Source organism: Lygodium microphyllum, chromosome 8 (assembly GCF_053477565.2).
Source record: "Lygodium microphyllum isolate KBCC chromosome 8, Lygodium_microphyllum_v1.1.10, whole genome shotgun sequence".
Classification (NCBI taxonomy): domain Eukaryota; kingdom Viridiplantae; phylum Streptophyta; class Polypodiopsida; order Schizaeales; family Lygodiaceae; genus Lygodium; species Lygodium microphyllum.
This window is the reverse complement of record NC_141142.1, coordinates 67,024,910-67,041,641: the sequence shown is the minus strand read 5'-3', so window position 1 is coordinate 67,041,641 and position 16,732 is coordinate 67,024,910. Positions and strand designations below refer to the sequence as shown.

Here is a 16,732-nt window from a genome sequence, read left to right as displayed (position 1 = left end):
GTGACCTAGGGCATGACAATAGTTGGTCATGTGTGCGGTCTTTCAAGGAAATGGAATAAAATCGTGAGTGATTGTGTATGAACGCACTCTAGAGTCCATTTGCAATGACTTACCGTTACATGGAAGCAAGTCTCAGTTTGAAATAATTGGAATGGTGCGTTGGCGGGCGAGGCTCAAGCTACTTTCGCGCAAATAAGCTTATGCCACGTTGACTCAGATCGAGCAAAACAATATAAGTGCTGTGCCCATCATGCTGGTGGTTTTCCACGTCAGATTATGTAGGGGCGCTTTTTGCACTTTGAGACGCTAAAAGTGCCGCCAAATAAACGGGTGGATACGCGTTCCGAGGTGCCGCTAAAGATAGTGGCGAGTTTGAGTGCGAGGGCAGTTCAAGACTGCTCCGGTTTCCCGCCAAATCTCCCGCCAAAATTAGGGGTCCATCTTCTTCGTCACCTTCGACTCTCTGTAGGAGCGCCTGCAAGCGCCATAGCCTCCTTCTGAGGGGGAGCTTTTTTTTCGAAGTCCGCTCCTCCTCTCTCCTCTCTTCTGTGAACGGACGAGGCACTCATCTTCTGCCTCATCGAAGCTCTTGACAGGTCCGTGGTCCACAGCTTTCCCTCTTTTCTTATGTGAACGGGAGAGGCAGTACTCATCTTCTGCCTCGTCGAAGCTCTTGACAGGTCAGTGGCTATGGCGAAGCCGTAGCTCCCTCCTACAGCTGACGTTTGCAGTGTCCGTCCGGCGAAGCTGTCTTTTCTGTGGCATATCTTCAGAGCTTCTGAGAACCAGAACGACCAAAACGTGTTTCTTCTCCCTCACTCATGGATTCTCCCCTCTCCCCTCCCATCGACGCAGAACTTGACCTCGACCTCGACGTCGACCGATTTCTCCTTCCTTCTTCCCATGATCACCTCCTCGACTCGTCGTCTTCTGGATCTCCAGCGCCGCTCAACGATGCTCGAGCTCACCCGCCTCCTCGCCACCGCCGCTGTCTTTTCGCCGCGCCTCCTGGTCCTCCGGCTGCTGTGCTTCCTCCTCCTTCCGCCACCAGCAAAGGCAGGAGGCGGGGATCATACAACTGTGGCAGGTGCGGCCAGCCGAAGCGAGGCCACGTCTGCCCCGACGAACCTACCCCCGCTTCGACGCCCGAGAAGGCCCAGCCCAAGCGCCGTCCGGCAGAACAGCATGCTGTCTCCCTGGCACAAGAAGAAAAGACGCCGGTTGCGCACTCCAGCGGCAGCCTTGCTCCCTGCACACCGCAGGGAATGATGGATCGGTGCCACAAGAGAAGAAAGGAGAGCAGTGCTTCCGCTCCGACACGTTTCCACCGACAGTCTTTAAGTATCTGCCTCGGCGCTCAGCAGCAGCCTTTGTCTTCCACTCCTACATCTTCTTGCTCCTCCAACGAGCGGTATAGGCGCGCCTTAATGGTAGTTTCAGCAAGTGTGGAGGCATCAGCAGATGCCGATTACGCTTCTGCCGATAGGTGAAGACCATTGCATTCGCTCTCTTCCTCTTGCCACCCTCATTCCGTCTGTGGTAGGGTTATAGAGCTTATCAAAAGGTGTATCGTGCGTGTCTTCAGCCTCCAAGCTTCTTCGTTCTACCTTAGGCTGCGTGCTATGTCATATTCTGTTAGTCTATACTGCAACGTTAAGTTTGCTTGAGTTACTTGACCTGCTGTCTAAGACACGGAAGGACCTTTGTTTCGGGGATCGGCTTTTCGCGGTTCACTTCATCAATAAGTATATCGCGAATCCATGAGAAACCTCTACTTTTGCTCTCGTGCAGTACTAAACTCTTCTCGTTCAGTGTCATGCTCATCACTCTAACGATCTACGGTTTCTATCGAAACAGCAGCTACGCTCTTGAAATTGGTGCACGGCAGGAGCAGGGAATGCCGGTCGCCTGCATGGTACACATCTTTTCCCGGCTCTCTCCTCCAGATCTTGTATCTGCAAGCAATGTGTGCCGGCGATGGAGCCAATGTGCGGAGTATGTTTGGGCCGCAGTACGGGCAGCCAATCTCTCTGTATCCGACTCTTATGGTCATCCATCTCAAAGTGATTATCTTCCCTTAATTCTGAGAAAGTGCCCCAACCTCAAACGGCTTACACTGAACGTCTTCAGGTCCGTCATTTTAACTGGTTCGTTCTTTGTGCATCCCGGGAAATGGAACAAAACTGTAACCTTTCTGTAACTTTCAAGGCTTCTGCATTAGACTCCCGTCCTATTTCAACTTCTGACGGACGAAATTGATGGCAGCCAGTTGAGCGATCCTATGCTACAGTTCATTGCCATTTTGAGTCCTCAACTATCCTCATTCGAAGTTGCACTGAAAACAGGGGGCTCAACTACTGTATCCGGGTATATCTCGAACCTATCACTTTCATACGTTTCTCGCCTGCATTGTGCGTAATCCGGATAGAGTGCTCTAAAAGCGTTATATTTTCCACAGGGAGGGATTAAAGGCCTTGTTAAGGCATTGCTCCCTGCTGACTAGCGTGAAGATTGAGGGATGTAGGAAGATCTTGGAAGTGGAACTGAGCAGTACGCGCCTTCAGACTCTCTGGCTGACAGGATGTGATCAACTTAAATACATGGTAGCATTTCAACTCCTCCTGTGAAGAGTATGCTGTGCGCGAATTAATGTTTCCTCTTAAATATGAGCAAAGATCTAATTAGGACGTTTGTATGATTAGCTCCCACTAGTTTCATTTGCTCTAATGTCGTACAAAATAGCCACGGAGCAGCAGTCTATTCTTAAGCATCGTGATAATGAAATGGATGGTTCGGTAGATTGCTCTAGTGCTTGAAATCATGATTGTTCAAACAGTTGTTCTTACTCGGGAAGATTTCTGGTTAAGCCCCAAGTGCCTAATGGGATGTCGGTAGCCAAGCTGGACGTTGCCATCAAAGGTCTCCAAACTCTTGTGGCACTGTTATCGATTGGGAACTAGACGATAACCGATGTCTTCACCATGTTTTGCGAGACTGGTCTAAACTTCTCAAGAGACGGAGAAGGAACTCAATTAGCAACAATTGAGGATCATTGTTGGGTATTTTGCCAGAGTCTGGAATGATCGAATTCGTTATCGACAAGGTGGTCATCGGAAGGTCGACATGTGCTACTGTTGTTAAGTGAGTTCTATTTTTCCAAGCAAGCTTGCAGAAAAGACACACAAGCTATCGTGACTGAATCAGAGATCGAGCTTGAATGCGCTAGAGAACTGATATTACGTGGCTTTATTCATGCACGCAAGGTTGTCGAAGTGAGAAACAATCTTAACTAGTGTTATTGAAGTCGTCGAAGTGATGTGCTAGAGAATTAATGCGAGAGAACTAGTATTTTGTCGTCATTGCTACTTGCGTTGACAAGAGAACATTGACTACTTATTCCTCAATGGTCTATCGCGCTCTCAGATGTGCTTCTAGAGAAGCAACCATCAAAACTTGGATAATTTATCGTTGGTGGTCTTCGGTGGCAAGGGCGAGTATTGACACAAGCTATTAAAGCTAAGCAGGTACGTGTATGAAGGTTAGGGTGTGGCGCTGATATCTGGGACTGCAACTGCTATGGTTAGTCATGTTGTTAGAAAATCCATTAGTTGCACACAATTCGTTAGCTTGTAATGTATACAAAAGCCCTTACACCTTAGCAGTTATGTATATGTAGGTTAACATTGTCACACGGACATATGTTACGTTTTGTCTTGTACTCGGTCAATTGCACACAATTCTTTGTGCAATCATGTAAGCGTTACGCGTAAAGCGCAGACAAGCTTGTATAGAATAGTGCAGGGAAACATCAGGTTCTTTTTGCATTGCATAATCGTACTCGTATGCATGTTGACATACTGCTCGAGGGTTTTACAAATTTTATTGCAATTTCATCACTAGTGGGAGGGAGAAAGCGACACTTCATCAACAGTGGGAGGGAGAAAGGGACAATTAGTAAAGAGTTAGTCAACTCATTCAATCAAAGAAACGATGAGATTATGATTAATATGCACATGATTTTTGTAATGAGAATTAAGGCTATGATGGCTATGCTCCCAACGAGAGTCTCACACCTTAATCTTATGCCCCTCAAGCGACTGCCAAAATGAGCTAAGTTGATGAAAGAAGAACTTCGCTTAAAGCAATGATAGCCAGCTATGATGGAAAAAAAAGATTTTCATGTATAATGATTTCCCAAAACTTAAAATCTTTGTTGAAGTGTCTACATGCCAAACAAATGCTTGTCCAATAGCTCACTCTAATCACCATTCTTCCATAGAGATTGAAGATTGCGATCACCATGATAATAGGGCTCATGCCAGCAGCTACATCGGCGATGAGTTTTATACTAAGTGAGCTTTTTATGAAACATGCAATAAGCACAGGTAATTGTGCTACCAAGGGCGATGAGAAAAAGAAGCAACAGAAGAAGAAGAGAAGAAGAAGAATTTCTTTTGGCAAGAGGCAAAAACTCTCTAGAGAATTAAATAGAAACAATCAATGTATGTTTCAGTTGTCGATGAGAAGCTTGATGCTGGAGGGTCTAGCAGGCTCTCTTCAACCGAGCAAGAATTCTCGTAGGAGAGACTAAAAAGAAGCGACATTGGAAGCGTTTGGATTTTCGAATAATTATCGTAATTTTTGTTGCTTTGCATTTATTGAGCATTAGACAGGAGCGTTACCGATTGAATGCTACTCCAAAGGAGTTCTTGAAGTAGTTGTTCCAAGAATTTTGAATGCTACGCTACCGTTCTTTCTAAACTGTGATTTTCTTGATTCTTTTCTCAATTTTGCTAGCACACTAAAGTGGGGAATGCAATAGCTCATATATACTTGGATTTTTTGAATGTGATTTTCTATATCCTTTTCTCAATTGTACACTAAAGTTGCGCATGCAATAGCTTATATACAACCCTCTATATTTGGGACTTCAGTTGTACCCCATTTGAGTTGATTTGAGGCAGCACTCCAACAGTATTTCGATATGTTGCTGCTTAAGCTTGGCTAGGCTCTTTTCTTAGTGCCTTCCTGTTGTGAGAGGACATCACGGTGCCTCCCTGTTTTGACTCTTGTATGATCATTGTTAAGTTGCTTTTCTATCAGTCCCGCATTTGCGTTGCACTTTTTACTATACACACGTTAGTGATGCCTCTCTCTCTCTCTCGTTTGAGTTCACCATGCCTCGATAATCCATGCACGAAGTTAGATTTCCTCGGGGTGCTTAAACACTCTGATTAGCGATTCCTCATATTGGATGAATCTCCTAGCGAAGTAGATGTGTCTCCATGATGCAGCCATCACGACTCTCCGCATAGGAATTCTATAAATTGTCGCTCACATTGGCCTAGCCATTCTCTTGGGTTCAGCCCTGGAGTGATCACATGTTATAGTGATGATCCTTCCATATTCTCTCACTCCCTGTCTTTCTCTATCCACTATGCGCCCAGGGGCTAGCATACTTCCAACTATTCACTAGTTTGTGCCTCCCTCCTGACATACAAATTGAATTAGAATAGCATTAGATGGCTTCCTACTTCTATTTTGCTCATTTCATTTGGCAGGATAAGTTTTGATGAGCTCAAAAATAGTACTGGTTAAAGATCATAGGTAAGGGAAGGGGTATTACCTATAGGCTACTGATGTTGATTATAATGTAGTCAGGGGTGGTTAAACGGTGAGAAAACTTAAGGCCATACATTTACGAGAAAGAGAAGGCTATTAGATCGGCTAGTGCACAAGGTTGGCCTTTTTCTTCTCTAAATTAGTAGCTTAAATGTGTAATAGATATAGCTACATACGCATTACTCTGCAGATGGTGCTGTTCCCTTCAAAAGCTGGCAGGGCGTGCCGACAATTAAGAATAAGCTCTGTTCCAAAGCTATTGGTATGTCTAATATTACATCGTCCGGAGTGCAAGGAAAAGGCCTTGACTCCGGCTCTCAATGAGTTTCTTGTGAACCTGCTCAGGATTGTGGATTTATTTGATGCCTTGGTTGCGAAATGAAATCAAGAAATGTAAGTTACAAATTTTCAGGAGAACTCGAGGCACAGGTGGTGGCGGCGCTATGCCTTCGAAAGTTTAGCTGAGGTCAAATAAACTCTTGGAGGAAGTGTTTTCAGTTACAGTTAGAAATCCAAGTTGGATAATTCTTGGATGAGGTCGTAGAGGTCATCTTTCTTTTGGTAATAAATGAAGGCTTTCAAGCTATCGTGTTGCCTTCCATTCCAAAATGGGGTAATGCTATTTTGGTAGTCGTGACCAGTTTCAAGTGTCTCCCCTTGCTTTCTTGAACTTTGTTGACTTTTGATAAGCTTCCACTGTTCCACATCTTAAAAGTCCAACTACTTTGTAATAATGTTTTCAGCTGTTCGTATGATCAGCCGTACGGTGCATAATGGGACTCGGGAGTGACTTCCTAAATCTGCCCTCCTCATTTACTTGAAATCAAATTTCACAATAGGGCTGGTCTCCTGCTTCGCCTAGTATTTCTGTATTATCTCCTCTGGGTTTTCTTCTCTCTACGGTAGGAGCTTAGGCGGAATGGGATGCTCTATTACGCTCTATGGCTGAGCTCGTAAAGTCTGGACAGGGCTTCTTTAACATGAAGATTGTAGTTTCCTTCTTTAACATGAAGATTGTAGCTTTTTACTAGGTTAATGGACTTGTTCATACAAGTTTCAGCCTTAAAACGGTCAATAAAATAAGGGCTGCTTTACTTATTTTTGCAGAAGTTACAAAGGCACCTCTCAGGCAAATCGATATGCAATTGGTAGGAGAGATATTTAAAGTTAAAGGTCTACCATACTGAAATGGGACTTGATTCTATACTATAGCATGTTCATTAATATGTCCAGAGACCTCACAAGCAGTTAAGTGTCCGCACCTATTGCTTTGGGCTTAATAATACAGTTCCGCACAAGGCCATCAACTATGTTTCCCAATTGGCAATAACTGTGAGGAGTCCACAATTATTGTCATGCGGTGTTGATGATATCCGACAAAAGCAGTTTTGTGAGGTGTCTGAATTTATTCTCGAGAGATGGTCGTTATTCAGATAGTTTTGGGTTTGAGAACATAGGGTGCATGAGGTCAACTGATATCAACTATCTTTATATCCAGTTGGAAATAACTGTCTTGTATACAGTTCTCAACAGATATGGAAAATGTCTCCTTACCCTTTGCATATGACGGGGTTTGACAACCAGTCCTGAAACAGGCCATCGTCTGCTTGTTGCTTCTTTTTTCCTTCTTATTGTCATGAATGGGTTTGAATCGAAAGGTTATCTAAGGTTTATTTGGAGTTATGCCGTAACAAAGGCGTTTGGTTCTTTACCTCTTGGGATGACATCTCTGCTCCAGAAAATGTTTGGCGATTGTTTAGCGCCTTTTTGGAGTGATAGAGTAACCAAGATGTTTGGCATTCTATCTCTTGGGAGCAGATGTCTGTTCCAAATATGTTGTGAACTAGGGTTAAGACACCAAAGGAGAAAGCATGCTGTCTCAACCTCATTTGCATGTTATCGATATGTTGGTAACGTAGGGGGCATGTATCGTATGTAGATGGATTGCAGGTGCTCCTACAAATAGTTAATGTTGGTAATGTCGCACCCATTATGTCGGGTCTTTTCGGAATAGCCTGGCAGAATCAGGTATTCCTTGATACATTGAACTTAATTATTTGGAGTTGCTAATAAAAGCAAAAGATTGAAAGGCTCAGCTATTGAAATTTCTGATTTGGTTGGAAATAGGCCATAATGGCTTACACCCTGAATAGCTAAATCTGTCGTTCAAGGTATAAGCTAAATAAGGGTCACATGATGTATTGGACCAGCATAAGGTAGATTGGGAAAGTAAATAGCAGATTTTAACTGAATTTTTGCGTCGTGATAAGACTAGAATGGGTTTTAGTAGAGTACGACAATTACTCAGAAGTCCCGCTTAATGTCAAGTTTTGGGGAATGAGAACAAAGCCTTTGCTCTTTTGAGAAGAACCTCGACCTTATAACGGCATCTAAGGGCTTCGGACGGACATCAATTTGTTTTGGACCCGATCAAGAAGTAAAGAAAAATCGTTGCTTTTATCTGCTTCATTCCCTTCTTTGTTTCTTAATTACAAAAGGGTAGCATTCCTTATGCCATCATACTGATGCTTAGTTTTTTATGCATGTCAGTTCTTGAACTGTCCAGCTCTCTCAGAGCTTTGTCTGGATTTTTTGCCATCTCAAGGAATGTCAGATGTGGGTGTAAAAACTGACAATGAGCACACGGACAATCTAGCTGTCATCATGAGGAACCTTGGAAACACTGCGCGGGGACTGGAACGGCTCCATATTGCTTCTCCTTGGTTGCAGGATCGTGTTGTGTCTGCTGTTTTGAGTTCCGGGCTCAAGTAGGCAACCTTCCAATGCTATCTCCGTCTCAAGCAAGCTCTTTTTTGGACTTTTCACAGACTTTTGTGCCATGTTACAGAATTTTGTGCTATTTTACATTCTTGTATAGGTCTCTACGCATGCTTTCTTTCACATTCGGCTCAGGCATAACAGACAATTCCGTGGCCGCCATTACCACTCATTGCCAGAATCTTGAGCTCCTTGATTTGAGCGGGTATCAAAAGACTTGCCTCTTTCATTAATAAGACTCCTGATTCTTCTAATATGAAAGACTCTATGATTTCTTCAACTGAGGCAAAAAAACTCATGGTTTGCAGATCAAACATAACTGACATGGGACTTGAACTCATCTGTAAATCATTCTCTCAGAGTCTCTCCAAACTTCTAGTTGCTCTTTGTCCAAAGGTTTCTCAAGGTGAGATGGTACCAGGTTTATTTGACATGACACAAGAAGTCTTGAGATTCACAATGTGACGTTGGTTCGTGAGTGTTTGTTTGCAGGCGGGCTTGAGCTGGCAGTTGCCAAGCTTCCTTTGCTTCAGCTTCTGGACTGTGGGAGGGTCATGGTTGGCTGTGATTCCTCCGAAAGAGGTCTTAAGAGTGGAGATAATGATCAAGCCGACTCTCCAAGTCACACAAAACACTGTTGCATTGGCGTGTTGAGTCTGCGTCATTTGCACCTTAAAAAGCTCAGCCTTTGGGGTTGTTCTGGCCTCCAGGTTGGTTAATGATTGATTTGTCTCATGCTACCAATGAATGGGCATCATTATGCGGGGTTAGTGCACTGTTGTGACTAAATAAACGCATGCACAATCATTTGGGAGTAGCACTTTGCTTCAACTTAATGAGTGTATTCTATGCCCTATTCGTTTAGGTGCTGAAGTTGGAATGTCCAGAACTCGTGGACCTCAATTTGACGGGATGCTCAAATCTAAAGCCTGGTTTGTGCCTCTCAGCAACCTTCATTTCAACAAACTCAGCGATTTTATGTAGTGATGTATACACAATTCACATTAATGGATCTGCTTGCTTTACTGTGGGAAGTCCGGAGTTTTTGGCCTTCTTATATTGGAAATGTAACGGGAGGAAGGTGGGCTGTTCTTCTGTTGGGTTGCCTCGCTTAGGCAACTTAAGACAGTTCTTATCCGTTAACCTGAATCTAATGTCTTTGTTACAGAAGGGTTGCAACTCATCTGCCCATCTCTTAAAGACGTGTACGTGGGCAAATGTGAAGAGATCTTGCTTCAGGAGGTTCAATGCCAGGTAACTTGCGGTGTTCTCAGAAGGCAATCCTTGTCAGGCAGTATGGAGGCATTGAAATGCCAAATTTGGCTTCTTGAAATTTGCAGGTGGAGCAGGCCCTTTTCGACCATGAGTTCCCATCATCTGTATGGAGACAAGGCGATGGCTCGAAGCGAGTGTATGCACCTCGAATCACTAATAGTAAAGTCTCTTGAATGGGCAAAAGGGGTGCTCTTTGGAAATTTCTTAAAGCCCGAGAAGTGTGAGAAGGCTCCGCACCATCCAACACTACACTGGCTTGAAAATAACCTTCGGTCTTTTCCAACCCATTTTTTCGAGGGCTAGTGTGCATCTCATCATCCATTGTTTGACTTGGAACGTTAGCCAAGACGAGTGAACATACTTACTCTTACTGGACTATTTCCAGTGTAAGGTCAATAAACAACTCTGATCTTGGAATTACAATTTTCAAAGATTGCAAATACCTGCACAATTCTTCCGAATAATAAAGTTCCCTATGTCCAACCTTTCCTTGTTCATGGCGTTTCCAGCTCGAGATGAACCAGGCGAGGCATCCAAAAAGAACCTACAGGACAAAGGAACTAGAGTCAAACAAACAGCAGAATAAAATCCTCTAACTGGTAAACCAGCAATATAAGTCTTTATAGTTCAACTTCAGCGTGATGTAGGCTTGGGTCGCTGCTGTTCTTGAAGAAGCAGAACTGTCGCCGTTATTCAGCCTTTGGGTACAAGCGCTTAGGACTTGATGATGGGTCGACTACCATGTTTTTTATTGCCGAAAAAGTTTCGCTTATCTTATATTGAATACAGATTGCCATGTTGAGGTCGCTGGAAAAGAATTTGAAGCACTACAATGTGGTTTACGTGTGCTAATGTTGCAAATTACACTATTCTCGAGTCAATTGTGGATGGTGGATGTAGCTGAGCTAAAAGAATTTTGTAATGCCTTCCATGCATCTGTCTTCCAGATGTGATGAAACTGCCTCCAGGCTCCAATGCTGGTTCTGGCAACGAGTATACTATAGCCGAATGTAACGATTGAAAGTGTGAGAAGGTATGTAACATTGTTAGGAAAGGCTTGAAGCCAAAAGTGAAATTGACCTTTTACTTAAATGCTACCATTCGTAGGGGATAGATTAAAAAACATCGTCTTGATTAGTAACATGGGAGAGATAGTCTTAGAGCTTAAGGACAACACAATGCACCTCAAATCTACCACGGATTAAGTCATTAAAGGACTTCTCATGCTTGAGGGATGCATGGATAAGAAACGCTATTTATCACATGTCAAAGGGATATTAAAAGACGACCTACTCACTTATTCTACAATAATTAAATGACCTTACTTTTGAAGGAAATTATAGGCTTTAAAAAAAAAGGCTAATTAGAAAACCCCTTCTATAAGTATAATATTGTAAATTGGCTGATTTTTATCAAACAAAATACTGTTCATAAAATGAGCATGGATGAGCAATGATAAAGCTTTGCTAGCTTGTAGACTTGATGCAACTACTTTGCACTTAGCGATCACTGTCAGAATTTGGACCTGATTACACATGACAACTACACTGATCTTTCCCATGCGCATTAGTCTACATGTGCATGCGATTGCAAGGTTTGTTAGAGGATGTCTAGTTTGTGTTCTCATGGAGATTTGGGTTGGGTGTCAACAGCGGTGTTGGATCCCGTCTCCCAAGGAAACTTCATTTCTTAGCGATGACGATTTTTGAGTGGAACGATCCACTCTGTAGCCCAACAAATAGCACTCATGCTCCATTCCTAGACCTCAAGATGTCTAACCCAGTCCAACACTTGCCTGTGTTGCACTGTTAAAGCTCGTAGGGAATTGTTTGCGTTAGCTAATTGGTAGTGGTTTTACCCATTGCAACGTGTAGTATCCTAGTTATTACTTGGATGGTTGCTCATGCATGGGTTCAGTTTTCAAAGTTTGCTAGCTCACTAGAAGAGGAATTGGATGCCTTTCTTATGCAATTCAAAGTGGCATACATGGTCAACTTTGTTGCCCAAGTGGATCCCAGCCACAAGGTGGCCGTATTTGAGTCATTAGTGTGGAAAATGACAGTGGATTGGCTTGTAACAGAAAACAACCAGGCAATGTTTAATGATGCCTAAACAACATTCCATTCGTGGTTCTAGTTAGATCGGATTGAATCATTGCCCACAAGCTAGAACAATTGTGTAGGCTAAAAAAAAGTACTACCACACTCCAGAGCTAAACAACTCAATCCAAAGTCTTGAAAGGACGAATGTCCTTAGCATGCCCAACCTAATGGCGAAATGTTGCACTCGATGTATGTAGAAAATCAAAGAGCTTCGTGAGCTGAAGGTCAATGTGGTTACCCGATCAGGTAAGAAGGCAAAAGGCAAAGATGACAAGTCCACAAGAGTCTCCTAGGTTGAACAAGAGAAGTTCCATCACCAAGTAGTGGTGTGGATGGCAAAAGTGTAGCAGCACTTAGAGATCTACAAAAGCCAATGACCATACCGAATTCCAAACTTGTAGGTGCAGAAGGGATGGTAGGAACATTGTTACCATAGCATAGAGACTACTATCAACGGTATTGATGTTGACACCTACACATCCAAGAAGGGAAGCAATCAATGGAATACTAGTTGCAATGTCGCATTTGTAGCTGACTCTTGGCTTTACCAACCTCGTGAGTGCATAAGAGAACCATTCACCAAGTTGAGGCTTCAACCTCAACATATGCGATTTCGAGCGAATGAATTAGATATCCAAACTTCATGGGATGCAATTTTCATTACCATTTCCTTAGGAGATTTATTGAGGTGGCCTCCACATTCAATGCAAAAGGGATTGTAGGAACATCGGCACCGCAATAGAGACTACCACTTGTTCAGGGTTTGACATCATATCCAAGACAAGAAACAACCATTGGAGTACTGGTCACAATGTTGCGTTTGTAGTCAACTCCTAGCTCTACCAACCTTGCGAAGGTGGAAGGGAACTAGCTTGCTCACCAAGCCAAGGCTTCAACCTCAGCATAGGCAATTTTGAACGAATTAGATACCCAAACTTCATGGGGTTTAGTGTCCAATACCATTCCCCTAGGAGATTGATTGAATTTGGTCCTTGCGTTTAAAGGCCACTTACTAATGACGATAATCCACCCAGATTGACTCATTCTACTAGAGGTCGAAGTAGCAACACTAACTACATTTGCATTGGAAGAAGAAGTTTGCAAGGTACAACATGAGCTTGTCTCTTTAGGAACACTATCTGACCCTACCATTCCGGTCATCTCTCTTCGATTCTAGAACCAGATCATCAACAATGTCATGTTGGATTGTGGATCTAGAGTCAACATCATTAGAGAAACCACTTGCAGAGATTTTGGATTGATGAACTGGGAGCCAGCCCCGAATGGAAAACCAACAAAGAGTGGGTCCACTTGGCATCATCTCAACATGGAGCATGTAGGTGAGGGTTACCACCTCTTGCATAGATGGCCCTGGTTACAGCAAGCACAATTTAGTTACAATTGGGATTGTGATTGTGGCTAACTATATGTTGAGGTCATAATAAAATCCAAATCTTTCTAAATCATTTTTCTCTCAGACCGAATGTAGTGCCAGTTCGCATGCAAAAATATCGAATGGATCCCCACATGGCAAAGCTAGTGAAAGAAGAGTTGGACCGACTTCTTTGAGTTGGCTTCATCACCTACTTTGGATCGAATAGAGTGGATCTTGCCCATTGTCATTGTTTTCAAGAGAAATAAACAGCTAAGATACTATGTAGATTACATGAAACTGAATAACTGGAACAATCCCGGATTCGTTCCCTACTCCATACCTTGACAACATTCTTGATGAGGTTATGGGTCACGAGATGAACTCATTTCTAGATGGATTGAGTGGTTACAACCATGTTAAAGGCTTGCTCCAAAGGATCAAGATAAAACTACTTTCATTATAGCTCGAGGTGTGTATGTCTATACATTAATGTGGCTCGGGCTGAAGAATGCCCCTCCTTTTTAGTGAGATATGTAGAAAATATTTAAGCCCTACCTAACTAATTTCATGCAGGTCTTCTTGGATGACTTTAGTGTGCTTAGAATACCCCTTCTCCACTTGCATCTCCACCCAATCCTCCCTAGACATGGTATGAAGAATTGTTTGTCTTCCTAAACTCAGGACAAGTCCCAAATCACCTTCCGAAGGACCAATACAAATGACTAGCTCTTTGAAGTCGGTTTTTTGAATCCATTCTAGGCTAGCTCTACCACACAATACTATTCAAAATACTACAGTGTGTGGTTCGCATGGAAAAGGATGCACTCATGGAAAAAGCTCACTAGGGCATTGTTGGAGGTTACTTTGCTACCAATGTTACCATCCAAAAGATCCAACAAGCAAGACTATGGTGGTCTACTATATGCATAGAGATGTTTGTCAAATTTTCCAAAGATGCGATGTATGCCAATAGCTTGGCCAATGTCCCAGTCACCCCTACACCCAACACTTCATTCAAAGTGGCTACATGCCTCACTCCATACAAGCTTACCTTTGGCTTTTAGGCAATTACACATCTAGGATTTGTAGTCCGGAGTCTTTGGATTGTTGTTGAAGATTGCTTTCTTCCTTAGGAATCCCTCCCATTCTAAATAGAAAACCCGGCTTAGCTCAATGAGGATTGGATTCGGAGTTCCTACCTCCAATCCTCCATGCAAAAGCACCAAGTAGATCATCTCTCCAAGAAGCGACTTTTCAAGCACGAACAAGCTGTCCTAGTCTTCTGTAGTCATATGGGAAAGCTTCTTAGAAAAAAAAAATGCGGTGGAGCAGTCTGCCTTGGATATTCCATGCCACAACCACTAATTCTTTTTATTGCACTTCTCACTTACTCTGAAGTGCCTTGCTCACCTTGTCGCACTTGATTCTACAGATCTCTATGTGAGTTCTTCACCCAATCTTGAATTCCTCATGATCATCAGAATCGAGACGCGATGATGATACCACATTCTATGGTGATGTGGTATGTATTAATCGCTCCTCATCATATAATTACATGATTCTCATTACAAGCAGCAATATGATGTATTGAGAATGACACCACACATTATTCCTTATTTCCCTATCTTTATTGATGTGGCAAACATGCATTGGCCACATTCAAATCACCCGCTTGTTGTTGCCAGGTGGCACCTACACAAGGGGATAAGTGCCTTCTCAATGGTTCTCCCTTGTGTGCATGTTGATAGGATGAGTGCCTTGAATGGTTCTCCGTTGATGCGGGGCATGTTCCTAAGAGCGAATTATTTTTTATCTTGGGTGGAAGGTTGATGGGGATGCCTATCCTTTCCATGCATGAGAGTTACATGTGTGAACATAAGTGAAGCAGTACGTGGGTGATGCCACAATATTCATATCTCAAGTGTTAATATCTACATGATTTGATTATTTAATCAAATTCCAATGATTAGTTGATTTATTATGGCTTACATTTATTCAGTTAATTATTTTTCTAACATGATTTTTTGAATTTTTAATAGCTGATGCGTAGAGCAAGTTAAATTGGATATATGTGACAAAAGTGTAATTTATTCCAAGGACTTCTTCATTAAATTATTTAAATAAATGTATCACTATTTATTGTAAGGTGTGTGTACATCCTCTTTGTAAATATTTATTGATACTAGAAATTTTTAGAAGATATACTAAAGATATTTTAGAAATACTTTATGGCTCTCAATAGTTGTGAGTTGTGCAAACCATCGATTTAGTTAACTGAAAACTCTTTTGCCAAAAGAGTGATTGTAAAGGGCTTATCTTTGGGCAAAGCAAGATTCACTTTAATATTATAAATACGGCATGGAGGTGATGCCCAATCTATGCATGGGGGAAAATTGCACCCCCAATAGTGTGTTACTCAAATTTACTTTAATATTCTTTGATTATATTTTGAGTTTTATGAGTTGCGCTTTCAATTTTTATAAGAAAAGAGAGTAAGGGAGAGCTTCTTTGGTTTACTACGCGGTGCAAGTCTACATCCAATTTGAGCAACGATGGTATTAGAACTCACCTTACATTTGGGGCTTCCAATAGCCTATCATCTTGTGTGAAGGCGGACTCTCTAGAGCAATCGGATTCTACAGTCTATCTTAGCTCAAATGGATTGCACAGCTAGATTCCCAAGGCTTCAAAACCCTAAACGTCTATATCATTGCCAATAAATTTTGCAGTTCAGGCCAAGATTGAAAAATTCAACCCCCTCTCTCATGGCATCATTATTTTGAGAGTCTGTGATGACACAACGGTTTATACGAGTTAACTAGGCTTTATCATTAAGCTTGATTAAGCTTTAAGAAGCTTAATAGCATCAATTTGAATTTCATGGGGGGAGGACATTTTTTTGGTTGACGGCAACAATTGATCATCATATTCTTGTCCTAAAAATCAAGTTTTAACCAAAGGCTATAAGCTTGGCTTAATCTTGGCTTACTTACTCAAATTTAGGTTCTTTTACTCCAAGCCATTTGTTGACTTCTTGAATCAGCCCAAATCATTATCGACTTCTAGCTTTTAAGAGGTGATTCCTGCACGATCACTCTAAGGGGACTACGAAACTTCATCAAACTACCATAAAAAATTCCAATCTTTCTTGCCTATTTTGTCTTATCATTTTACCAAGAAGACCCTCTTTATTTTGGTTCTTACACACTAAAATTTTATTACCATGGGCAAAGCGTGTTTTAATTTCAAGGCATCTTGATTAATAAGTTGTTTTCATCAAGCTGCCCATAATCATCATATCTTGTGAAGGACCATCTAGCATTGCAAATTTTGATTCCACATTGCTGCTTTTTGAACCAACTATGCAGCAACACATGGATTTATTGGCCATGCAATTAGAATAAGAGCGTCAAAATCGAGCCTAATTGGAGAAAGACTTGCAATCTCTCAAGCATATGTCATTCCAAATTTCTTTTGCCGTCAATGATTGTTAAAAGCTGCGAATCTAGAGCATGACACAAGCTATGGTGGTTGAAAGATGGAGACCAAACTCATAATGACATGAACAAGTAGAGAAATT

General features: G+C 42.2%; 1 protein-coding gene across 4 annotated transcripts; it reads left to right on the top strand.

Moving 5' to 3' along the window:
- Positions 1–321: 321 nt before the first annotated feature.
- Positions 322–10,554, top strand: FBL17 (RNI-like superfamily protein). Of its 4 annotated transcripts, none has more exons than XR_015691624.1 (12): positions 323–1,486; positions 1,858–2,130; positions 2,266–2,367; positions 2,459–2,603; positions 8,173–8,390; positions 8,501–8,605; positions 8,709–8,806; positions 8,893–9,110; positions 9,266–9,332; positions 9,569–9,654; positions 9,741–10,061; positions 10,185–10,553. XR_015691624.1 is itself a non-coding variant. In XM_087683058.1 (12 exons), exons 2-12 carry the CDS (start codon positions 822–824, stop codon positions 9,846–9,848), a joined length of 2,085 nt encoding a protein of 694 aa, XP_087539184.1. In that variant the 5' UTR covers positions 323–596; positions 681–821; the 3' UTR covers positions 9,849–10,553. The 4 variants fall into 4 exon arrangements, 2 of the variants coding, with proteins under 2 accessions (XP_087539185.1, XP_087539184.1); XR_015691625.1 differs by having other exon boundaries at positions 9,741–10,066; XM_087683058.1 differs by having other exon boundaries at positions 323–596; positions 681–1,486; positions 9,741–10,553.
- Positions 10,555–16,732: the final 6,178 nt, after the last annotated feature.

What these genes read in the sequence shown, in the direction of transcription:
- FBL17 (XM_087683058.1), top strand. Translation starts at nt 822, where the DNA reads ATGGATTCTCCCCTCTCCCCTCCCATCGACGCAGAACTTGACCTCGAC. An exon ending in ATGCTCAAATCTAAAGCCTG is followed by an intron (nt 9,333 to 9,568) that starts GTTTGTGCCTCT and finishes TCTTTGTTACAG; the next exon opens with AAGGGTTGCAACTCATCTGC. An exon ending in TTCAGGAGGTTCAATGCCAG is followed by an intron (nt 9,655 to 9,740) that starts GTAACTTGCGGT and finishes TGAAATTTGCAG; the next exon opens with GTGGAGCAGGCCCTTTTCGA.